Raw genomic sequence first — 26,711 nt, forward strand, 5'->3', positions numbered from 1 at the left:
TTTGGAGTTCACTTGTGCTACCTCGGCATTTCTTAACTAGATATTTAATGTACAGACATATGTTTGCACTCCTCTAGTCTTTATATAAAAAGCTCTGACCACCTTTAAAAATCAGAAGAAAAGGCCTAAATATGGGCGGGATTAATTGTGAGGCATACTCTAACATCATCTCAGGAGCACTGCGCTTTAACAATGTGCCCAAACCGAGAAAATACGCAATGAAAGAAACTGCTCAGTTGGGCCTAGAGAAAGAGCACTGCTGTGCCTCCTCTCCAAACAGCCCTCTCCTCTCTCCAAAGTTCACTTTCCAGAACTGGAGTGCCCGAATGCGCAACTCCCCCACCCCATTTACAACAAACAAGGGCAGTTGCACTGATTTTCTTCTAGCTTCCTTCTCCCACCGCATTCTATTAGCTAGCTCAATTCCCAATTTAGCCATCGGCGCTGTATGTGGACTAGGTCACACCGCCATCTCAAACCCTCCCATGTCCACACTCATCCAGCGAAGAAAACAGCAACAGCATCCCCAGCTTTCTATTGGCAAGGCTTGCAAAAATGTGGCTACATGCAAAGCACATTGAAATCCCTGGAGGAAAGCTGTGATGTCTAGAAATCACAACTGATAAGACCCTAGACTTCTGGAACCTTTCTATTACTGCCTCCTTTTATATGTCTAGTTTAATGTATGCAGGCAAAAAAAATGGAGCGTTTAAAGGAGCTAGGGAACTGTTGAGTCAAAGCAGACTTCATGAGCAAGGGACTGGCAGAGCCGTGTACTCGTCTGTCAATGGGGTGCCTGGGTTTTAACTGGGCCATGAAATGGAGGCCCTGTGTGATACGACTAACTACTTATGGGAGTCATTTCTCCGTAGGACTTGAGCAAATTCCTTTCAGTTCCACATATCACTTTCCCCATTAGGGCCCAGGCCCAAAGCTTTCCTTTCATCCCTGTCAAACTCAGCAAGTTTCTCAGGAAGCAAACGCTAGTTAAATCATTTTCATAATTCTAAAATGCCTGTAAGACAAGTCCAGGGTCTAATTATACCACTTAAATTTGTTGAAGATGTTTGGGTTTTCTTTCTTTCTTTTTTTTTTTTATTTCAATAACGAAAGAGCCCAAGGGTTTAAAGTCCTAATAATCTAATAAACTTTGTTAAGTGAACATTGTAACAGATACGCCTGGATGGGATTTTGTAAATACCAGACAATTTCCCCTGATCTTTATCAGGGGGGAGGGGAAAGAAGTCTAAATCTTTGGCAGGAAGAAATTAAATGTAGTGCAAAATACAAACATCTGGCCAGATTGTATTTGTCAGGGTAGCAGCCCCTTTAAATGTCAGGCTGAAAAGTACTAAAATGAACTCAGAAGGGTGTGTGCACGATGCTTTATGAGGCAATAGGAAAGGCTGGTCATGCTGCTATAGAATACTCTGGGTACCATTAATGCACCCTAGTAGGTCCCTACAGAGAACTGTTTCACGTCAATGGAATTTGAAGCCTCCTGCCAAATAAAAGTTTGGGGCTATTCCTGGGGTGTTTTGTTTCTTTCACTATTACTGTACAATCTCCTAACTTCTATTTCTTTCTATTTCTCAAAGACCATAAGATCATTTGGATGACTTGTGGGCTCTTACTGTATCTTGTAACTCTGAGGGGGACAGTGCAGCTCAATGAAAAGGTCAATGACTTGGAAGTTCCACACCTGATGCTGTCACTTTACTGATGATGTGGGCTCGGCCCGGTTTCCACATCTATAGGAAGGGAAAAACAATACCTAGTGGTAATATTACTGTTAGGGAGATTATTCAAGTGGAGTACGGGGAAGACTGAGTAAGCTTACTTTACTTTATTTTTCCTTCAATTCAGAGACCAGATGCGTTCAAATGTCTAATCTTATCAACTTCCCAGAGGCCCATGACCTTCAGAGGCCTAATTTCTTCCAACATACACTGTCTTCCCTTCGAATCAAAACCAAAACCCTCATGGCTACATTTGCCGTGCTATATGTATCATTTAAGTTCTTTATCTCAAGCATCGGGTAGACATGGCGGGAAAGAAGAGACTCGGTTCCTCCACTAACGATTAGTTTGATGCACAAGATACTTTAATTATTTCCCTGCCTCTCTGATATTCTTTTAGATCTGCCATTTAAGACAGGGAGAGCTGTGGTCCTGTTACAATAAACAACTCTTCCCAGACAGAGTTTGGACCACAAAGCAATGCAAAGTCACTGATATATCTGATAGGCCAGCCTATCTTTTTCAAATGTTAGTTGCTAGAAAGAGTACTGTTTTCCCAGTTCCCAAAGAATGGAAGTGTAGATAGAAGGATTTGGGATTTTTCCCTCACCTAGTGCTGTTAAACAAAAATAGGTACTTTGAGGGGCAGAGACGTGTAGAAAGAAACATGTAGAGATCATCAAAGAGTGGCTTTGGGGCCTATGGTATGGGGATGTGGGAAGGATGTTTAGAGTCTACACTAGACTAAAAGACTGATCCCAAAGGGTATTTTAATACCCACCAAGCACCAATCCAAATCCCGAGGCACAGGCTGTGGTGTATTTATCTACATACCCAAAGTACTTCCTATTACAATGCCCGAAAAGATTTGCAATCCAGGGGAAAGGCAGGTAAACACTGTTGTCAGTAGAGTGACTATGGGCTCATTACAACTGACAACCAGAATCAGGAAACAATCAAATAACTATAATAAATCTTTCCAAGTATTTTTTATTGAGATAGGTTCTTATATAGCTCAGAATTTCCCCCGACTCACTATGCACCCCAAGCTGGCCTCCAAACTGTGACCCTCCTTCCTTGGCATCCCAAGTGCTTGGATTTCAGGCAGGTACCCCCACATCAGGCTCAATTCATATACATTACCTCTTTTAATCTTCAAAAGCTCAGGCAGGTTGGCAGATCAGAGGCTTCAGTCTTCATATTTTAAAAAAAATGTTACATTACTTACCCAGAGCTGGTAGGAAAAAGCGTATGAATTTGATTCATGCTGAGGCTAACATTGTTAGGGAAAGAATACATTAGAAAACAAGGACATTGTTGCATTTAACTGAGAGAATTTGACACATTTGCAAAGAATGAAAAACTGAATTATCAAATCAGCAAAACAAACTTACAATATATAAAATGGGTTGATATCCTGCATATATAAATAGCTTGTGAAAATCAATAGGAAAATAAATGGCATGTAATAAGAACAATGAATACCTAATTTTAAATGTTGAAACAATAAGAAATGCACAGTGAAAGGACAAATGACCCACAAGTTTCCCTAAAGACCAAAGGGCACTATTTTTTTCATCCTAACTGAGTTACTATAAAGTGGCAAGTACGTATGGTTAGGAAAATGGACACCTAGACAGGACTAGTGTAAGTGAAAATATGAATCAACTTTATATACTAGATGTAATAAACTTAAAAAACTATATTGTCTCTGTTCTAAAATTTTTAGCTCCAGGAATTTATCCTGAAGAAATAATTAAGTACATGAATTAATGTTTAGTTAGATGGTAGGTGGGCATTACTTGTCTTATTCATGTTAGCTGAATGCAAACTCAATATTTATTGTGTACTATAAAATACACTATTGACATGAAAAGATACTATTAATATATTACCTAAAAAGCAATATAATCCATTTGGAAAAATATATCCTATATTAATATGTATCTATTTTACTTGTATTAATTACTATTATATATAACTTTATATTGATATTCTATATAAATAAACATATATGCATATGTGTGTGTGTCTGTGTGCATGTATGTATATATAATACAGCCATGTAATACGAACTAAAGGGTTTATAAGATACCAAAACATTACTAGTGGTCAATATCCAACAGATAGAATCTGGGTCCTTTTATTTTTCAGTTTTTTGTTTCTTTGTGGGCTCTTATTTATATAATAAAACATAATGTACCTATTTGTGTAATAGAAAAAATTTGGGGAGTTCAAGACAGGGTTTTTCTGTGTAACAGCTCTGGCTGTTCTAGAGCTCACTTGTAGACCAGGGTGGGCCTTGAACTCACAGAGCTCCACCTAACTCTGCCTCCCAAGTGCTGTAATTAACGGTGTGCACCACTACTGCCCAGCAGAAATTAGTTTTTTAAAGAGGCTCTCTGGTGATGTGTTGAGTTGGCATCTTCTGGGTAAACACCCCAAGATGATACAAATCATATTAGCCAAATTAAGTTGGTGTCAGAAAAAAAAAATACCTTGTGTTTTCTTTCATGTGTGGGTCATAGATTTTATAAAGACATTTAAAAATCATACATATAGAGACAATGCCATGAAAGTAAAAGCAAAACTGCATAAGAAAACAAAGGGAACTGACTAATGGTAGGGGCACGAAAATGGAGTATATATAGAATAGTCTGGAGGAAATACGCTCAAACACATGACGTTTGTGCATGGAAATGGCCTTATGTAAGACAGTGCAATAACCTCTTTTTAAAAAATCAAGTAATTGAATAAACTTTAATACTTTCAAGGCATCACTGTCATGAGCAACATTAAATAATCCTCTGGTTTCTGGAAATCTGCCATAAGAGGTAAATAAGAATACTTCCAACTGAAATTGTTGATTTCTTTATGAACAGTGACATTTTATTTAAAGATAATTTGACAAATTAATTATTACTCACTACAATTTTGTTCACTATTTATTTACCTGATGCATCTTTTTTCTTCTTGAGTCAATCATTATCCCCTCAATATGTGGTCAATTCTTACACCTAAGTAAAACTCCCATTTAACAGAATTGACCAAGGAAGTACTACATATTGTAATATGAACAGTTGTGATGCAGAATGAGACCACTTTTCTTCATCAGTGGTTTGCATTTATTGAGGACCTACTATATAACAAGCAAAGGAGTAGCTGCCCTTGACATCATGGATGCTTCATTTTCACAGTTCTATGAGGCCCTAATCATTATGCTTACTTTGCAAAAATGTGTGTGATGAGTGAGGAATGAAAGAGTGTATGAATTTGTGAGGGCTTTAACTGTAAAGCCTGCACGTTCCATCATACTGTTTTCTAACCTAACATGAAATCTAAAACTCAACGTAAGCAAAGGTAAGGTCATGCGCGTAGTCTAACCTTGTTGAGAGAGAGAACATTGCAATACAGGAAAACAACAGGAAATTTAAAATTCAACATGGAGTTACCTTGCCTAAGTGACCATACCCTCTTGGGTTTCTTTTCTTCATAGGCCTTAATCATGCCTTTGTGAAGGGATGCTGAAAAGGTGTGGCTACAAGCAAATATGTCTACTTGATGCACTCGAAGACATTTAAGAAAGGTTAGTTTCTTTTCCCTTATGTGGTAGGACACACAAGAGAACATTTGGGTGAGCTGGCACATGTCACCATTCTCACAGGTTATCAGTCTTAAGGCACAAACCTGTGGCATGGAGTTGGTTCACAGCAATCTGCGAAGTGAGAGCAGGTCAGACTATAAGAAAATCTAACCAGCAAACCTGGGAGTGGAGAGGCCAGAAGCAGAGAGAGGAGCTCAGAGGAGCCTAAGGTATTTCATGTTGTTTGGAAAGGCATCAACCCAGACTCATAGGTAGTTACGTGCGATTATCTTGAAAACTTAGAAGTAAATGCTGCTGCTGACTGTTTCTAACACTGTGGTTTGGCTAGAGTGGTGTTGGTGTCCAGGGAAGAGAAAGCATTAGAAATCTGGTTCTCACAATGCTGTGTAATTTTGCATGTGCCCATATCCACACAATCCCTATCTCACCTAAAGGTGCAGTGCTTCCAAGGTAGATAGATGCTTGCCCTCCTCATAGAAAACTCATTTCCTACCAATGAAAATGTGAATTCATCCAATAACCATACATACACCGAGAACTTGAAAAGTTCTATGGAGGAAGTCTACAACTTCCTAGAAGGGGAAGTGGTTTGAGTGGACCTTGGTTTCTCCACTGATTACACTCCACTTTCTCAAGACCAGAAAGAAGAGAAATATGATAATCATACTATTTTTCTTCTCCTAATACAACCTAACAGAAGTCAGACAATTTATTCCCCTTGCTGGGTATAATGATCCAGAGGCTATGCGAGACTCCTTCAGACCACCAGGGGACCATTTGAAAATCGCAGATGTACAGTCTTAAATACATGAACACGCACACACACAGGGGAGGGGGCAGAAAGAGAGAGAGAGAGAGATTCACAAAGTCTTACAAGAAGCAAACTAAATGAACATAAAATGCTCTAACATACCAACCTATAATCCTCTGCTCATTTTACTTATATCAAAGCTTTCAAAGCATTACAAAATGTGCACTGGGAGATCTTTGCCATTCATTGTAGTGAAAGCAGGGTGTTCCATACAGACTTGGGTTTAGAAATGTCAACATACAAGACAGAGTGAGACAACAACAGCTATCATCGGGCTCACTGAAACCCAGCTACAAGGAGTGAGTTGGTAATCACTAGGATCTGGGGCAATGGCTAGCACAGGGCTGAGCCCCTAACAGCTTTCACCTCACAACCCTTCTTCTTCAATGGTTCAGAGGGCAAAGATTTCCCCTGGGTTGCAAAGAGTTATCGCAGAGCTGGACTTTGAGACTGCGGCCTACCTAAAGTAAAAGCACATGCTTGGCACACTAGCCCTACCCCCACTCTCAAAAGAGAAGGACCAGTGATGGATGACGAGGTTAGCCAGCAAGTGCAGGAAGAAAAGCATCTAAGAGATGGCTGACCATTTGGGTTTAACTGAGAAAGAGATGCTACTGATCTGCCTAACTCCCTCACTTGCTGTTGTCTTCGGTTAAAAGCCACATCTGTAGAAGGGATTCACAATGGCAACTTTCCCCAACCCCAATCAAAAAGATCCAGCCACTAGTTGAAATCATTTTTTTTCCTAAACCCAAAGAAGGCAGATTTCCTATGATGCTAATGAGCTATAGGAACTCACCTTGGCACGCCCACTTCCAGAAGAGCCACAAGGTTTTGGTTTTTGGTTTTTGAAGACTGGGTTTCTCTGTATAGCCCTGACTGTCCTGGAACTTGCTCTATGGACGAGGCTGGCCTCAAACTCAAAGATCCACCTCCCTCTGTCTCCCAAGTACTAGGATTAAAGGCTTGTGTCACTGCCTTAATGTCCTTTTCTTAAGAAAAGAGTCACTACCTGGATGGAGGTGGGCGGTCCTTGGACTTCCCACAGGGCAGGGAACCCTGATTGCTCTTCGAGCTGATGAGGGAGGGGGACTTGATCGGGGGAGGGGGAGGGAAATGGGAGGCGGTGGCGGGGAGGAGGCAGAAATCCTTAATAAATAAATAAATTTAAAATTAAAAAAAAAGAGTCACTAAAACTGTAGAAAGTTTGAGCCCCAGCAAATATGGATCCAGTCCAACTTGTTATAAAAACTCTAAGTGTATTTCATGCAGCATCACTCTAAGAGTGCTGTATAGTCATGTTAACCAAGTACAAATGTCTTGCTTTGGGAGTTTTGAACTGTCTGAAGGTAGGTATGTGGCCATTTTAATATCTGACTCCCTCTTGATACTTGCCTTTCTTTGGACATGCTAGCTACTGCTTAGCAAGTTTTCTAACAAAATGGGATAGATTTCCCTGGAAAGGGAGAAAGTTAGAACTGAAGTGACTGCCCATAACCATGAAGCAAAATAGAGGGAGGCTAACTAAAACAAAATAGAGGGAGGCTAGCTAAAACCGCACTTAAGAGCAAGTGCCTCTGGAGCGGCCCTTCCTGGTCAGATTCCTCTTCGCCATGTTTTCGCTATGCCTCTTTGGACCCGTAATTTCTCTAAGCCTCCACTTCCTCAGAAGCAAAATGAAACTAACACGCTGCCAACTGCAAGGGCTTGATATGAGGCTTCAAGGAGATAAATACAGAGCAGGAAAGTTTCCCTTCTTCTTTCACGGACTCGTTCAGCGCAGGTTTTATAAAGGAAGTTCCTGGCGACCCTGAAATTCTCTGTTTCCCCCACATCAGCTTACTTATCCACACCCAGAATAATCTGGGCCCAGCTGACCTGGCCCAGAGGCTGTGTCCACAATCACCACACTGCACTGCAGAAGCTGGGAGCGAAGGAGATGCAGGAGAGAGGACTCAGCGGGACCTTTGCTGGCATTCTAGCTGGGAACTCCCAGAGCCTGGAACTGAAGTGCAAAGATGCCTGAGGATGGAGGAGACAACTGAACCCTGAGGAAACATGGGTGTGGCAAAGATGGGACAAGATAAGGTGGGCTGAGGGAGAAAGGAGCAGTACCTGAGTCCTGGAAGCACTTCACAGTCCACAGGAAAAGTGTTTTTAATTTTGACATTACCACTTCCAGCTTAGAAGAAAATTGTTTTTCCCTCCATTCGACTGTCAGGAGAATTGAAATCTCTCAAACAGATGCTTCATTACTCCCATATCAAGTACGGCGGCAACGCAGTGAGACAGAAAAAGGAGGAAAAGCAACATATGTTTTAAGAAAGTAAGCAAAGCCCAATGTGGGGGAAGGGTGGGGAGCAATCCCTTTAGGCAGAGGAAGAGCCTTCCTGGAAGCTTCTAGAAGGCAGGAAAAGTGTCCTTGATTTGTTTTGTAGGGCATGCTAGTGATGAAGGTGGGCAGTGGTGACCGAGCAAGGGGTGCTGCTAAATGGGGGGCCCTGAGTGGGGTAAAAGTTCATCTGCATAATCCTCTCACCTCATTGGTGCTCTTAGAATAGCCCTGGCGTGCACACTGAGTCATTTTTCTAAGCTCTTTTTATTAAACAGTTTTCAGCCTAATGACTGACTTTCCTAAATCAATACGAGGCCATAGGAAAGGTTTGCAACTCCCCCAGCTCCGGCTCAGCTAAAGCCACAGCAATTTAAAAACCAAATGGAATCCAAAAGTTCTGAGGCTCAAACTGAACGACTTTAAACCCTCAGTTCCAGTTGTTTGTCCAATAGCCCTAATAATTAAAAGAATCGCATTAAAAAAAATACTTTGTAACCAAAATACTTCTTTGAGCCCCAGCCATAAAAGTCCTCTAATTAAAGCCAGCACCTTCTGTGCTCTGATGAGAAATTTCCCCTTTTATAATGGGATTAGCCGAGCTTTGCTGCACAGATGAGTGGACTGATTAATAATTGACATTTTTGAGGATATATAACCTCACTCATGGTCAGGGTTTGTGTTCCTAAAATTCTCCTATTCAATTGAATGTTATTCTATTTAGTGCCAACAAATGAATTAAGTTCCGATTAGACATCAATGTAATTATTCTCTCAGGCATACTGTTTTCAACAAAGAAAGGGCTGTGAGAGGGTGGCCAGCAATTATGAGTTTCAGACTCAGTGGGACACAGCCCAAGCAGGGAAACGTAAGAGAGGGGGACATTGTGAAATGGAGAAAAATCGCTCAGTCCTCACTTAAATTCCCCACATTACAAAAACCTAAATTAACAAATGATTGAATCACAAAAACATGTTTATCAACATTCAAGCAATTATTTTGTCACATATTAACTGTGAAGTTTAAAAAAATAAATAAATAAATAAAATATCTGCTTAAATGACATCCCCCAAACAGTTACTTAAAGCAGAAATGACTGGAGAAATCTCTCAGAGTTGATGGAGAAAAGGGTGCTTTAACCAAGGTCAATTTTAGTTAGGAGGAGTAGAAGAGATGGGACTCAGACAGGAAAGAGGGCAGGAACGGCCAACAGTAGATGAAAACAGAAAGCCAGGCAGAAGGCAACAGACACAGCAAAGAAACACTGCCCTCCTCCCATTCAAAGGCATTCTTTTCTATCTAGTTCCTCCACGGTAAGCAGGTAGAAGAGAGCAGACCTTCCAACCTGGTGAGTTAACTACTAGACTTACACCTTCATTTGCTTCCTCTGTCATAATAGAGACTACAATGCAAGTGTAGCCTGAGGGTCAGGAGATGGCTCCCTAGGGAAGTGCTTACTGCGAAAGGGCAAGGAGCTGAGTTCAGATCTCCAGCACCACGTACAAACCTGGAGTGGCAGAGTGTGTTTGTAACCTCGGCACTAGTATGGAGAGGCAGATGGAGCTCACAGCCTAGATGGAAAGGCAGTGCAGTTGAAATGGCAAGCGCCAGGCTGAAACAGACTGACTCCGTTTAAAAAAAGTCAGGTGGAGCAACTGACGAAGGGAAATGGGTTGGCCTCTGACCTCCCCAACACACTCTTCTTAAACACAGTACACCTGCTCGGAACTAGTAACATGTTTATGTGAAAAATAAGCCATCCAAAATAACACAAAAACACATACAAACACGCTCAAACATAAAAACAAAATCTTAATAGTAGTCAAGTCTCTCTGTCTCTCTCTGTCTGTCTCTGTCTGTCTGTCTGTCTGTCTGTCTCTCTCTCTCTCTCTCTCTCTCTCTCTCACACACACACACACACACCATCCAGAAGAGACACTTTGAGAAGCTGAAAAAGCAATTGTTCTTGGCAGTACTGAAATTTCAAAGAGCAGAGCTTCATACATGCAAGAGCTCCTAAGGCACATGCCCTTTTTAAAGGGTCCGCCACACTGGAGCCAGCTGCATCTCTACCATCGTAAGTGACAGAAGTTGCTCAAGCACATGATGAGGTCCAGTGTCACATAGGTCAACATCCTTCATCTTTCTTGGGCACTACCTGGGCTAGAAGAGTCAACAGAAAGGAGCTCTCTCCACAAGGTATGTATATAGTGATTTATTGCCTGTAAGACATTTTCACACACATTATGTCTGTGACTAGAAGTTTTAGCGCCATTTTAAAAACATGGCAATGAAGGATAATCCAGTCCAAATAATCTCCCCTCAGCCATGAAACTATTAATGCAGATCTCATATTAGACTGGATTTTCTGAAACAGGATTCCTTCTTTTAAAAAAAATCTTTTTACTGCATTTATGTGTGCGCACATGCATGTGTGTAGGTCAGAGAACTTCCAGAAATTGGTTCCTGCCTTCTACCAATTGTGTCCCATGAGGCCTGGTGACAAGCACTCATAGCAACTGAGCCACCTGACTGCTCTGAATTCAGCATTCTTCCAGTATTCTTAAGTAAAAAAAAAAAATTAAAGCCTTTTAAGATGTAAATATTAAGAAAAGGAGAATGAGAACTGGGCAGTGGTGGTGTATGCCTTTAATCCCAGCACTCAGGAGGCAGAGGCAGGAGTATCTCTGAGTCTGAGGTCAGCCTGGCCTACAAAGTGAGTTCCAGGACAGCCAGGGCTGTTACACAGAGAAACTCTGTCTCAGAAACCCAAAAAGAAAAAAGAATGAACAAAATTTGACCTTCCCATATTGAGTCACAATCATCAATATGAACACTAACTACAGGACCTGCTATACGGTCGGGGCTACTGAAGCAGGTAGGTCTATGTCCCTCCACGAACGCCCCTAACTGCCGTCAGGTAAGTTACTTAGGGCACACCTATGCCTCCACTGTTACTTGTTGCTCATACTGTGCACATGCGCCTCCACATAGCACTCTTCCAACGCTCATCTAGTTCTAGCCAGAAAGTCAGAAAACCAAGCTTATAAAGACTGCATGAATAAGAATATTAGCTCCAAGCAAGGAGCCTGGGAGCTCTCAGATGAGCTAATTTCATAAAGAGAAGCTCCATGGTGCCTTTATGCAGAGATGTTTGCCCCTTAACCACAGTTTTCTCTCTGAACAAGAGTTCAAGTTGTGGGAGCGTCAACTTCCAGTAAAAGCAAAGGGCCGATGCATTCTGAAGAGTCTGTTCTCCCTCCATCACCGGCACCTTGGGAAAGACCTGAATCATTCATTGTTGAGAAAAACCCTGGACATGTGCCCAAATGTTTCCTGGTAGGATAAGACTGAAAGCCACAGTGAAGTTCCACAAACGGAAACGGAGCTCTAAACGTGAAGATGAGGAAGTGTAAAGATGGGATTTCAGGTTGCCCTCTCCTTTTCCTTCATGAGGACCATTATGTCCCATCAGTTCTAAGTTTTGTTTTGCCTCCAGTGAACAAAGAGCCAGGAGACCCAGGTCATAGGACAGACAGCTTGGGAGACATTGTGGTACCATAGAGTTTCCCTATCAATATAAATGAGTGATTACCGTACAGGCCCCATAGGGTTGCTAGGAATATTAAATGAGATAATTGTGTAAAAGTAAGCATCATACAATAGGCACTTACTAAATCCTCACCATTATCTTTATCCTCGTTATTATAAAGGAAGGGAGAGGAAAGAGAAAAAGAAAAGGGAAAATGTACTTTCAGTGGAGTTCCTCAAAAAGAATTAATTAAGCAGAAACAAAAACCGATTGTGCTGCCCCATTTTCCTAAGCACATCTAAGTAAATTAAATTTAGGAAACGAGGCAATGCAAAGATTGAGGATAAAGAACAACTTTCTTTAATGCTTCAATCATTATCAAAACAGCATTAGCATTAGAGCACTCCAACCACTGTAGCCAAGGGCCCCAGGCTCATTTAGGAGGGCAAAGGCTTCCTGCAATCGAAGACATAAAATCCAAATGGAGGTAGTAAGGACTGCTTAGAGAACTGTGCACGTATCCGCAGCGAGCTCTCACTGCTCACATCTCCCCAGTGAGTGCTACTGAAGGACTCCTAAAGAGATTGGGAACCTCGGCCATGAGGAAGATAAGCTTTCTCCAACTTCACGTGGTGGAGAAAATAGCTCACCAAAGCTACCACATAAATTTCAAACAAACGGAGTAGCAGAGCAATTTTCTCAATAATTTGGTCTACTGGGATGTTTAGTTTAGTGCAAAAACAATTGTGCCCTTCAATCCCAATTCATGGGAATAATAAATAGTTATTTTTTAAAAAAGGAAATAGATGCCCAGATTTCATAGCAATTGTCTTTTACTGATCCCTTGTTTGAAGCCTCCTCTCTTCAAAATGTTTGTCACAGAAAGGATTTGTGGTCAATGCTTCTCCAAGCATAACACAAATGACTCGAGGTCTATGATTGTGGTTGATTTTTTCTTGTGTTTTTTTTTTTTTTTTTTGGTAAGTGAGGCATGCTTAAAACAAAAATAAAAGCAGATTGAAGAGATAAAGAAGGAGTAGATACGGTGACAAGATTGGAAGCACAATGAAGTTGGCATCATTGAGCTGTCTCCATGCCATTTTGTAGAGTTGTTCTTCTGCCTGTCCCTGCAATTCTAGAAATAAATTAGCATGTTCACACACACGGACTTCTGTGTGGGTGTGTGTGCTCATGAGAGAGACGGAGAGAACATCAGCAGCAGGTATTGCCTCCGCTTCCTACTCCCTGCTCATCTGACTAATATTCAGCTCCCATACTAGAGCAGCCGTACCTGGGCTCGCATCCAATCAAACACGGCCAGAACTTATTTTCATACTCCGTCTCACGCTGTTCCAGCTCCATAAAACACAATATGCAAAGTGCAAGACTGGACAGGTACATGAACTCCGACAACAAAGGCCCTCACATGGACAGCGGTAGCAGCTGCTCCGCAGCCTGGAATTCCAGTGTCATCAGCCTGCCATCCTATCTCAGCAGGCAAAGGACGAAAGGCGACATATGGAGCCTTGGTTATTCTAGGAGTGAAATAAATCACTATGGTTCCATTGCAACCAAGTACCTTCATGCCTCAAAGACTAAGCTTCGCCTGTCCACTTCATCCCAATCCTCTTGTCACCCCACTTGCAACCAGTCTATCACCTCCAAAACCAATCTAAAAGGTACATGAATGGTGCATGTATTTTTAAACCTGGCCTGAATTATTCATTCTATCACTAAATTGTTGGTAACAAATGCTTCACCAGAGTCTTGCTGCATAAATAGGTTAACAAACATTTCATGCTTTCGGATCGTACTTTATATAATGAACCTACCATTGATATCCCCTGAGGCTTAGACACAAGAAACTGTCGTGAACAACATTTTAGCTAATACTGAGGACTTCATTTTGATGCCTAAACTAAGGTATAATTGGCCCGCCTTATAATTCAAAGAGGTTAATTCTGACAAAGGTGCCATCAATCTGAAAGCTTTAGAATGCCAAGTAGCCAGAAGTATTATATCTGACCCCGAGGCTACCTTAACAGGAAGGTAGCTGCTGATTCAGTATGCTTAATTTATATTGATTGGACGGGGGTTAAGGACATAGCTTAGCTGGTAAAATAAGGAGTTCAGATCCCCAGCACCCACATAAAAAGTCAGGTGTAGCAGTGGGGGCCTGAAACTCTATTACTGGGGATGGAGACTAGCCAAGGGGGAATCTCTAAAACTCATGGGCTGGCCAGCCTAGCCAAATTGGCGAAGTTCACATTAACCAAGAGGCCCTCATTCAAAAAACTCAAAATGGAGAGTGATAGAAGATGCACAGCATTGCCCTCTGGCCTCCACACACGCACACACATGTGCACACACACACACTACCAAGTGTCTACCCACACACAACCCCCCCCCACATACACACATGCCCTTTAAAGAAGGGATAGAAGAAAGTCTCCATATCCACAAGCAATTTTCCTAGTCACAAGAGGTAGCCTAAATCAGAGGATAAAAATCAAGGACTTTTTAAAACCAGGCACTCTGGGTTCAAATCTTGCCTTCGCCATTTATTTTAGGTGTGTGGCCTTGGCAAATTAACTAACCATCCTGGTCTTGGGTCTTCATCTCTAAAATGGAGGTAGCAAAGACCACTCATAGATACGTTGTGGGAACTAAATGAAATGAAAGAGGCCAATGGCTTAAAGACACATGGTAGACTGTAAAGGCTTCTTGTTGTCACTACCACTGCCGTCACCTCCAGCTGGTCCTCAGTCCGAAGGAGTCCACCCTGTGCTGCAGTCATTTCCTTGCAAATGACTAAAGATGACATCATTTGCTGCCCATCCTTTCACAGTGCAGAGAGGAGCGTGGTTAAGAATCGACATTCACAAGGAGAAGAGAGGTAACCACTCACACAAATTGGAAAATGGTTGGCCAACAAGCCAGATTCTCCCTCTCAAATGGAGATGGTCCTAGTGGTCAGAAGGAGTTCATATATGTTCTATGGTATCTGACTCGCCCCTGAAGAAAGCTGGCCTTGGAATTAATGAGGAGGGCGGGTGGGTGGGTAGGTGGATGGTGGTGGTGGTGGTGGTGGTGGTGGTGGTGGTGGTGGTGGTGGTGGTGGTGGTGGTGGTGGTGGTGGTGGTGGTGGTTGCAAACAAGTCTTACGTTCTAACTGAGAAAATTATCACTGACTTTTTCAGCAGTGATTTATGTCTTTTACATACAGGCAAACAAAATGTCCTTGGACAATGATTTTTAATACTATCCACTTTTTCAAAGATTAAAATGAAATTTGTTTAAAAACCGCGTGTTTCCTTATCCAGGATCTCTCGCTGGGATGCTTTTCTATCAAGCATGCATACTGGAATGGTTATTTATAAGTTATACTTAGCATTTGAAAGCCAAGCACCCAAATAATGATACCATTGAGCAGTATATCAAAAATGACCCCCCAAACTCACCTTGGAAAATCGCAGCATTCTGAATAATTAAGAACTTGAGCTCAATACTCGCAGACTGGAGCAGCTGTTCCATGTTCAGCCGTGCTGTAAGTTGGTATTTTTCTTCCATCTTTCTTGAGCAGCATGTTGGGCCCTTGGGGAGACATACTTGCAAATCTGATCCTGAAACAAACAAGGTATTCATGTTTCAGTAATCAGTATATATATATATATATATATATATATATATATATATATATATATATCAAACATTACACACATGTATGTATGCGCGTGCACACACACAAATAAACAGGACAAAACACATTTTCACATTTCTCTTTAAATACAGTAGGTCTCGAGTATATTGTTTGTCTCAATTCATCCAATTTCCCTCCTAGTTAATTCCTTTTGAATAGCTGTCAGTTAATTGCTGAGATCTGACTCATAAATTCTACAGAAAATAATTTATAGCAGCACCAAACACACACTATTGAACACCAACATTTAATTTGTCTTTTAAAATATCAATCTTCATTCTTCTCATTTATTTTTTCCTGATTGTTATTTATGAATATGAACACAATCAAAGACAATTTTTTAAGATCCCAATTATGATTCCAAATGAAATAGATGTCTGGCCAGCCTAAACGTGCTGTTCAGAAAAAATAATCAAAACATCGAAACCATATTAAAGTTTTGCTGTAGCTGTAACCAAAAGTCTATCAAGAGTCCATAAATACTTATTTGGTTCCTATTAAATGCCAGTCACAATGAATGAAGAGCACACAAACCACAGACTTGCCCTCATGGTGTTTATAGTCTTGAGGACAACAAACAGCCACAGGAAAATAGAAACAAATGTCATGCTGGGTGAATATAAGTGCTATATGAAAAGACATAAATATCAATACTGCCTTAGATGCTTGTCCATTTAATTGGCATCTGCTTTTCCAGTGACCCAATCTAACATACTATTTATGTGCCAGGCACTGTACTACATGCTGGAGGTACAATATTGTCCCTGCCCACAAAACCTCATCGTCTAAATGGATTAAGAGAGATACATCTCTAGTGCTAGAAAGTAAGTGTAACAAAGCAACATAAGGATGATAAAATGTGTGTGTGCATATATATATAGTAACTTCTGCCCATGTCCAGTAAGGTCCTATGGAAAGTAAAGTTCAATAAAGCACTCTCAGATATTTTAGGTAACTTTTTAAACTTAACAAAGGGAGGGAGACTAGGTAGTCCTAAGCTAGCAGAAAGGTGACTTTTTAGTACACCAGGTTATTTCACAGTAATTGTAGCTGACCGTGGCGTTAATGCACATGTCGAAGTTTTCTTAATTTCAGAATGAAATTCATTATCTTATATCTCTCGTGTCATCACTACTGATCCGAGATATTGACTCCAAGCTCCTCACTTTCCTTTACCCAAGGGAAGAGCTAACAAGTGTACTAGAGAGAGCAGATCAGACATGACAGCGAACCCAATCCAGCACCACAGTTTAGAGTACTAGAAGGAAATAAAAAGGAAAGAAAGCAGGGCTAGTTGTAGCTGTGTTCTTTCTACACGAAATTATAACACCTTATACTATTCTAGGAGTGGAAAATGATGCAGTCTACTGGACCAGGAAGGGAAAGAGCCCCTTTGGGAAGAGTGGCTAATCTAAATGTCAACAAGGTTGGCTGGAACACACAAATAAATGTGGGGAAAAGGAACTCTATATAGTAAATCTTCCCGTATACCAAGTCCCTGATCATATAACAAGAGTTGATTTACTCAGGAGCAGAAGGAGACGGAGCACGAGCAAGGAACTCAGGACCACGAGGGGTGCACCCACACACTGAGACAATGGGGATGTTCTATTGGGAACTCACCAAGGCCAGCTGGCCTAGGTCTGAAAAACCCTGGGATAAATCCGGACTAGCTGAACATAGCGGACAATGAGGAATACTGAGAACTCAAGAACAATCGCAGTGGGTTTTTGATCCTACTGCACGTACTGGCTTTGTGGGAGCCTAGGCAGTTTGGATGCTCACCTTACTAGACATGGATAGAGGTGGGCGGTCCTTGGGCTTCCCACAGGGCAGGGAACCCTGATTGCTCTTCGAGCAGTTGAGGGAGGGGGACTTGATCGGGGGAGGGGGAGGGAAATGGGAAGCGGTTGCGGGGAGGAGGCAGAAATCCTTAATAAATAAATAAATTTAAAATTAAAAAAAAAGAGTTGATTTACTTTCTGGGTAAAGCAATGCCTATGTCATGTGTGCTTAAACTTTCTGTACTTACCCAAGTTCATAAAATTAATAGTTAGAAACACAGTCATGCTTTTTTCTAAATTTGCTTTGGAGATCACTTCTAGTTTTGCAGAACGGCTAGGTATTTCCGCAGGGAGGCTGGCTGTTAGTACTGCACCCATTTCCACTAGCACTGGGTAGAGGAGGGATCAGATGACAGCATTGAATCGTTTCCTTTAGAAAGTGCTATGTCGCTATGATCTTATAACAAAATGTTGTTCAAGGTATCTGTAGAAGTTCAAGAATGATTCTAAGCTATGGTGACACCTGCTTGTGTGGGCATAAATGTGATCATCCTCACAGGTACTTATGAGCGCTACACTGTACAGCTTGGTCAAGTCCCACTATTGGAAGCCCTCCTCATCTCACCAGGCTAGCTAGCACTCTGAAATGGAAGAAAACCTCAAATGAAAGCATTTTAGGAAAGATGCCAAATGTCATGAAGATGTTAAGTAAATATTATACCCAAATATAAGTGTGTATATAGCAAATTTACTTTCTGTCTCAATTATTACTGCCTGGTTAATCAGTAAATCAGAAAAATTTATCATAGGGGCTAAGAGTTGTCAATAGGCTTAAAAAATAAAAACACTCATAAATGATAAGAATTCAGGATTTCCTAACAAAGGAAAGGCATACAAAATGGAAAAATAATTTTTTTGTAAATAAATTTCCTATAACTCATAGACAAGCTCAAAAAAATTCTCCTGAAAAATTCAACATAGGAGCACCACTCATGCCTCAGTGAACAGTACTGAAATGTAACCATTCCAGTGCCATGAGCGTTTGCTAGAAAGTAACAAAACAGATAGGAATAGAGAAGAAATTTAGAGGGACTCCTCATCAGCCAAATAAAATGTTACTCTAGGAACTGAATCCTCAATGGGGTAAATAGAAAGGAAATGCTAGAGCAAATGGCTAAGGAGATATACTGAGGACTCTACACACTTGTAAGGGCAAAAGACAAAAAATCAACTGAAGAAATAAGATGCAACCAACAAAAGACAGTAAAGGTGCTGGGTAGGTGGCTTAGCAATTAAGAGCACTGACTGCCCTTCCAGAAACCCCAGGTTCAATTGCCAGCACTCACATGGAGGCTTGCAACTATCTGATAACTTCAATTTCAGAGGCTCCAAACCCTCTTCTGTTCATCCTGGGTACCACATGCATGTGGTACCCAAACATGCAAGCAAAAATATCCATACACATAGAATAAATATTTTTGTTGTTTTTTCCAAGACAGGGTCTCTCTGTATAGCCCTGTGCTATAGTCTGTAGACCAGGCTGGCCTCAGACTCAGCGATCCTCCTGCCTCTGCCTCCCAAGTGCTGGGGTTAAAGGTGTGTGCCACTGCCACTGGCTGAATAAACAAATTTTTTAAAAACACAGAATAGCATATATTTAATATAGGGAAGCTTTCTTTAATCATATGAGGAACAAAAGGTTAACGGGAAAGAACCCCTTTTAATAGACAGAAAATGAACTTTGGACTCCACTTTGAGAGAGGGCTACTCACATAGCTTTTATGTAAAGAAGGAAATTCACCTGCGAATGGAAAGAGTGACAAACAGCACATCGTGGTGTGACAATAAGCAAAGACTTAGCACTTCACTGTTCCAATAAGCCAGGGGCGGTCAATTTGGGGAGACTTAATTACTTTCATTCACAAATGCTCAAAAAGGAATAAATTAAAAATACTAATAACTAAAAATAATTACAGGGTTACTAACTTCCATGTATTTTGAAGGATTAAAAACTACCTTCACACTATAACTCTAGTCTCCTACATTATAAATTGTTGAAGAGCAGCGAACAACTCCATTTTCTTTGGAATGCCTCGGCGATCTCATTCAAGTGATGTGCATACTATTGAATTAATGAGCGCTGTAGGCTGAGAGAACTATCACGAACCATGTGTCTGCCTATATTTAAAACTCAGGGGAGTGGAGAGGACCCTGAAAGCTTTACATCTGTGGAATTAACTTTGATCCTGGGAAAATACCATAAAAATCAATTTCCCAGCATCTTGACTATACACAAATACATGTTTCATTTGAAGGAACTTTGTAGCACACATTTAAAATTATTTTGCTGGGTGGTGGGAGTGCACGCCTTTAATCCCAGCACTTGGGAGGCAGAGGCAGGCAAATCTCTGCAGGTTAGAGGCCAGCCTGGTCTACAGAGCGAGTTCTGGGACAGCCAGGGCTGCTACACAGAGAAATCCAGTCTCAAAAAACAAAAATAAATAAATAAACAAATAAATAAATGACATTAAGTATTTCTTGCACATGGGATGCAGTTTGGGATCCTACAACTTAAAGGGGCTATTTGAGGCATAGCAGCTTTATCTTTTGTGGGGGTTATATGCATGTGTCCCCAATTTGTGCATCTTTCCCTGGTACTCCTTTTCCAGAAGTTAACCACAGATAGTCCCCATGGAAACCCTCTTCAAATGCTGCTCTGCTTACATACCTACATCTGATGATATCTCCAGGCATGGATGCCTGTGGCTCCACCTTCCTGTCTTCCCATTGGGCTCATCTCTTGCTCTCTGTTGCCTCCACGTAAAGACCTGCCATTTTAGCCTGCCTCCAATTTCCTTTCTCCCACCTCCACCAAGGCAGTAAAGTAGTCCCTGTGCTTACCAAACTCAGAAACTCTCCTCCAGGCTAGGACCCTTTCCATAATTAAAAGCAGAAAGTTGACAGTGCGCATGAGGTCGTTTAAATGTGTCACTTCTATTATTCGATTAGATTTTATGCCAAGACAGGAAGCCAGCGCTATAGAAAGCAGTAATCAGCAGGAGAAAGCAAAGCACTTATTGAGCCACCGGTCAAGCTGCTTAGGGGCCAGTCATTGCCACTTGCCAGCTGTGCACGCCAGAGTGGCTTACACGACCTCTGCATGCTTTCTTGCCCTTACCTTTAAAATGGGATTACCGATATGCTCTGTTTTATAGAATAAATATCTTAGCCTTCTTGGTACAGAGTAAACCTTCAATAAGTGTGAATTCAAATTAAACAAATAAAAAAAAACTAAATTCATGTGTTCATGTGGAGACCAGACTTTCACACCCCCAAAAATAACGAGAGAATAGTTAACTTGCTCCGTGGTTATGTGACAAAATATGCACTTCATTTTCTAAAGTGATGAAAATATTCTATATTTTAGCTGAATCAGTGGTTACAAGTGTTTGTACATATTTGTCAAAACTCGTTACTTGAAATGGGTGTACTTTATTGTTTACAAATTATGCATCAACAGTGGTGGTTTTGAAAATATGTAGTAAGACAATAGTTCCTAGGTAAGGGACTGCTCATCAGACACCCTGTGGGGAGGGGTCAAAGAAAATGCCCAAGATGGAAAGCATTTAGAGAGGCCAGTGGGTGATATGTATTTGGTCCTCGGTGAGTAGACGGGCCAGCTTGCTCAGAGATAGGCTGCAATCTAGGGTATAGTTAGCTTATCAGGAAAGATGAGCCCAGATTCGGAGGACCTTTGAATGCAGGCCAAGACTTATTGTCTTAACCCCAGAGGCAATGATGGACAACTGGAAGTTCTCAAGCAGGGATACAATATGATGAAGGGTGCTGTTTAGGACGGTTACTCATACAGCCTGCAACCAAGAAATGGATGGAGTAAGCCATCAGGGTCACTTCCAGGCCCCCACTCTCAAATTACCTTTATTATGTTCTATATGTTGGTTATTTTACTAGACTACCATTTTAACTAATGACAAAAAATTGTCAAAAATATATTAGAAAGCACCTAAAGAACAGAATATCCATGTTGACCTTGATCCTTATACTTCTCTGAGAGCAGATACGGTATATTGAAACAGCAGCAGGAAAAAAAGGAAGCGTCAGGGCTCAGTAACAATGAAAATTGAAATTTTTTCCATAGATATGCGAGTATGTACAATGATTTGACACATTTCATTGTCAAGGTCTGCTTTATGAACAGTGGGTTTTTCCCTAACAAAGGTACACTGTGCTGAAAATAAGAAATTATCATTGAGGTAATATTAGACAAAAGAATTTAATGATATAAAACCAGTTACTTGATGACTTGTAGGGAAAATAACACATATTCATTAAAATTACAAAAAAAAATATCAGGCATTTTAAAAGGTTGTTTTTTAACAAAGGACAAGTCAATTTGCCATCCAAAAATATTAACTAATTTCCTTGGCATATAATAGTGACTTGCTATTAGAATGGCACCTTTCCCCTAATTAATCATTATCTAAATCAAATCTTACATGCTCATTAATTTCTCACTAATCAAGCCAGGAATACAGATGAAAGAAATGGTTGCATTTGAAACCAGAGGGGAAAGTGATCATTGCTGATAAAGAAATGATCTTAGGGAATCCAGCAGAAGGTTATTTGGCCTGAAAGAACATGACCTTGTAAAGGGTGCACCTGGATATCAGGAGCTCAGACTTTAAATCAAAGACTATGCCTGGGGCCACCATAGACTCATCTTCCATAAAAGGCAGGCCAAAATGTCGCTACAACACTGGAGTACTGGGGGTTTAAAGCAACCCTAGAGATAAGCCATTCTCTCAGCTTCAGAATTAAAGGATGAATTACCTTTATCTGTACTGCCAACTGCCAACTAACTGCCTATCATTTCATACCCTGTTAAAAGTTAAACCCCCAGATCTCTGCACATGCACACGCCCTCTGCACAAAGTGCTCCTTTCTGGACCACATCCCCAAGCAACAGTAGACACACACTCTGGAAATACAAATTCATTGATTATAGTCAGCCCAAAAACCTGTTGAGCAACTCATTCACTCAATATTCATTGAATGCCAACTCTGTGCCAAGGACCATACCTAATACGAGGAATTCTACGATGTGCAAAACATGGTCTCTCTCCTAGAGTTCATAAGTTCTTCTAAGGGTTTCTAATTAGATCTCTGATCGCTCTAGGTATCTTAGTTCATCTTTATCTGCTACCCTCAAATATGATATCCTTACAGATTGTGCTTTGCAGAATTTCTTATTTTTTCTAATTTCATATATGTGGCAGAGGGGGTTTGTATGAATGAGTGCAGTGCCCATGAAGGCCAGAAGGGGGCGTGAGATTTCCCTGGAGCTGGAGTTAACAGTTGGCTGTCAGCCATCTGACATGTTCTGGGAACTGAACTGCGGTCCTCTTCATGTACTCTCAACCGCTGAGCCATCTCTCCAGCTCCTGCTTCTGCGTTTTAACTGTTTCTGATTCTCCCCTTCCCAGTCCTGCCTCATCACCTCTCCTCTTTTCCCTTCAAAGATGACAACCTCCAATGTGAACTTCCTGAGGCTAGATCCTTCTTCACCTAAGTGTCAAAGAAATTTCAACAGTCCGTTTCTGGTCAAATCATTCTATTTCTTTCAAATTTTCCAAAAAAAAAATGAAGCATGGGTATGAGGACTGATAAGTAGGTGGAATATTTGGCACCCCAAGAAGCCTAGCAAGACTAGAAAAGAAAGACAAGTTGAGGGGTTACATATGCTTGCTGCTGTGCCATCACCCCAGTTGTCTTCTGATTGGCTTCCCACAGTAGAATGTTCTTGGGAACAGAAAGAGACAGACTCCCAAAGTTTTCAGACCTTTGAATTTTCATGACGTGCTCCATCTTTTATTGATACTTCTCACATTCTAACCTGACTCATAGTTATATTCGTCTGCCTTCTCTGGGTGTAAGTTCCTTAAGGGAAAGACCTTTGACTGACTCATCTTATCTCAAGGGGCTGATTGTGGTTTGGGCTGGAGGCCCCTTGCTTTCACTTGAAGGCAATGCCAGAACTTCCAGAGACTTCTGTTGTACAGAAGTAGGTCAGACTCATTGATAACACTAGAATAAATTTAGCAATGATGGAAGGATTCATCACACACACACACACACACACACACACACACACACACACACACACACATCACCATCATCGTCATCATCATCATCGTCATCATCATCATCGTCATCATCATGATCATCAATAGGAAATCCCCTAATAAAAAGAAAACTGAATTGGAGAACAAAGTCAGAGTTGTACTGTAACACAGGGGCAGCCTCTCTGGAATTGGGATGCAGAATATTCTTTTAGTTAGATTTCTTCCAGAGGGACTGAGCTAAGGTAATTTCCCCATCTCCCCTAGTGACTCCCTAATTATTATTCTATACAGATAAGTAGCTGAGATCCTGTCTTTCAGAAGATGGATAATTTTTCTTTTAATTTTTGAGATGCAATCTTCAAATGTGAAAACCAGAGTGATAGGGGGAATTTCAATATCCTAGTCTCAACCTCAGGGCCCAGCCCTGCCTTCTATATGAAATCTCACGGTGGGGAGGGGATTCTTTTGCAACCAGAAGCAAGTGCCATCATCTGCTCTGTTGCGAAATCACCGGTGACTTAGGCAAGCTGCCCTTCCATGGCAAGGGGGTCTCGACCCACATTTTGAAACCCTCTGGCATGGAGCCTGGCATATGGTACACTCACATGCTGAATACTGAATTTATGAACAGGCAATGATGAAACTCCTGTCTCTTGAGACATTCAAACAAAGTCTGAATGGCAGAATCAGAGACCACAGAAGCAACTCTGTAGTGGCAAGTGATCTTTCAAGTCTCTTCCTTCTCTTTATACTTCCCTGAGGGCCATGCGCATACTCACTGACACACCCAAGTTCTCCCATCACAGGAGAGATGTTCCATAGCCAGGGATGCCACAACTGGTCCTTTTGTCATGAGCAAGTAGGAAAGCATCTCTACAGGGAAGAACACATCAGCACGAGCTATATTAATCACTTTGTATGCAAGCCATAGCTAGAATTTTGAACCTCAACCGAAAAAGGCAGCCTTTTGTTTTACGGATGTTTCTGGCTCCCAAATCTCCCTGTTGCTAGTATTTCAGCAAATCACAAAGGAGAGGTGGAAAGCTGCAGCTTGCTGAAAGTGCACCATCACCTTGATCCCACAGATCCCGTGAAAAGGCCTTTCAGGTGGGTAATGAGCAATAATTGCTTTCCTGTGGCTAAAGTGTTTAGGAAAGAAAATAGACTTTTCAAGGGAAAAAAAATATCCAGTCATAAGACAAAATCTATACTGAATAACATGGTAGCCTGTTGTGTTTCAAAACTCTTTTCTTTTGATCCAGAATGACTTCTTTTTCACTCCCCATGTCCTCAGTTTAATTGTGTGAAAATGGGTTAACAGCAGGTACCATGCACATCCCTCTTGGGAAACCCCTGACATTTGACAACCCACTTTAATCGTTCCTTGAACAAACTCCCTTTGAGCAGAGGAGTCCCATAAATAAGATGGTGTGCTTCAGGGACCCCAGAAAACTCACGTCTACAGAACATGGAATGCTATCTCCTAAAAAGATAGGTCTATGCCTAACTCCCAGAACTTGGCACAGTGACCTGATCTGAAAAAGAGGACTTTGAAGGCATAATTATGATTGCGAAGATGAGGTCATTCTTGATTTTCTCAGTGGAGCCTAAATCCAATGGCAGGCATCTATGCGAAGACACATAAAAGAAAGACATAGCAAGAGAAGGCCATGGGAAGATGGAGGCAGAGAAGGAAGGTATATAGTCACAGAAAAGAGGTCACCAAAAGCTCAAAGAGGCAAGGATGGATTCCTTCCCCAGTATCTTTTACAAAGGCAACTCTGTGTGATGCCTTCTTTGGGGGTTTCTGACCACCAGAACTGTTAGGGAGGAAAAGCGCAAGGTTTTAAACAGCAAATTTGAGGCAACATGTTGTGGCAGCCCTAGGACACAATCGCCATCTTCCCTTCTACCTCACAGAAAAGCATCAGCCTGAGGTCATCTAGATGTTGCCTCCCGAGTATGTTCTGCCAGGAGTGTGCCACTTATTTCAGCGAGTGCTGTCTCTACGTGCAATGCTCCTGAAATAAGACCTTGATTCTGGAAGATTAAAGGGTTTCTTTGGGACCTTCCTCCACCAATGAAAAGGAGGTAAGGAAAGGGAGTGTCTGAGGACCTGGAAAGGGCTGTATCAAAAGAGAAGTAAAAGATGAACATGGAACACGGACCAAAACCAACTTTGATTTAAGCTCACGCTAAGATATATAATACTACTATAACGTAGTAAAGAGAATCTAGTTATCGTTAACTGCAATAGCTACATCCTATAAGGACTTAGCAGCCTTGCAGAAGGGGAACAAAGGCAGCAACAGCCCTGCCTCAGCTGTAGGCCCGTACTGCACAAAACCAGACAGGAGGCTGTTGAGAGCAATCCAAATGCCTCATTCTCGCTGCTCAAAGGCATTTCTCATCTTATGCTTAACAAATTAGGTGTGTTTTGAATACATGGGAAGAAAACTCTCTTTCAAGAAATTAGCAATTAAATAATCAGGAAGGAAGCCGGGCAGTAATGAAAGCTGCCCATGAGTCTGGACCTGAGCCCAACACAGAGTTTGGGTTTTCTTCACATTACCCCTGCCCTACTCCTTAGCATCTCTGGAGATGCTATTTCCCCAGCTCTCAGGCAAATCTTTCCAATGCCCAATTGTCCTTACTGTGACGATGCTTCTCCCAGCTCTAATGGCTAACCTACATTTCAGTTTCAAGCCATTGCACCTTGTAATTACATTCTCAGCCACTGTAAATAATCTGCACCCTCTATTAGAGCTCTCCTCTTTCCCTAGGATAGAAATTTGTGGCGAAGGGACTCAGTCGCCTTGCTAGTAAAGCACAAACAATGCACCTAAGCAAAATGCAACCGAAAGGAAACCAAAACCCTCCCTCGCTAGCCCCGATTGTGAAGCGCTGCTACCAAGAATTCCCTTTCTTCTCCTCCCACAACTTAACTGTCCACATGGACGTGCTCCAGTGCTGTGGCATTTATGCCATCTTGGGGAATCGCTGTGGGAATGCTCCAGTGATGCCACCCGTCTTCAACATAGAAGATGTCGTGTTAGAATTTTGGAA

General features: G+C 41.4%; 1 protein-coding gene across 1 annotated transcript in view; it reads right to left on the minus strand.

The window, feature by feature from the left end:
* LOC121445555 (glypican-3) overlaps positions 1-26,711 on the minus strand; it is a gene marked incomplete at its 3' end in the record, with an annotated part of 312,437 nt that overhangs the window by 266,175 nt on the left and 19,551 nt on the right. Inside the window, exon 2 of the mRNA XM_041647665.1 lies at positions 15,480-15,641. Within this exon, the coding sequence (XP_041503599.1) occupies positions 15,480-15,641 (162 nt within the window). The remainder of the gene's footprint in view (positions 1-15,479; positions 15,642-26,711) is intronic.

The sequence above is a fragment of the Microtus oregoni genome, unplaced genomic scaffold, assembly GCF_018167655.1.
Source record: "Microtus oregoni isolate MIOR12 unplaced genomic scaffold, Mior012 000205F_ref0000001, whole genome shotgun sequence".
Classification (NCBI taxonomy): domain Eukaryota; kingdom Metazoa; phylum Chordata; class Mammalia; order Rodentia; family Cricetidae; genus Microtus; species Microtus oregoni.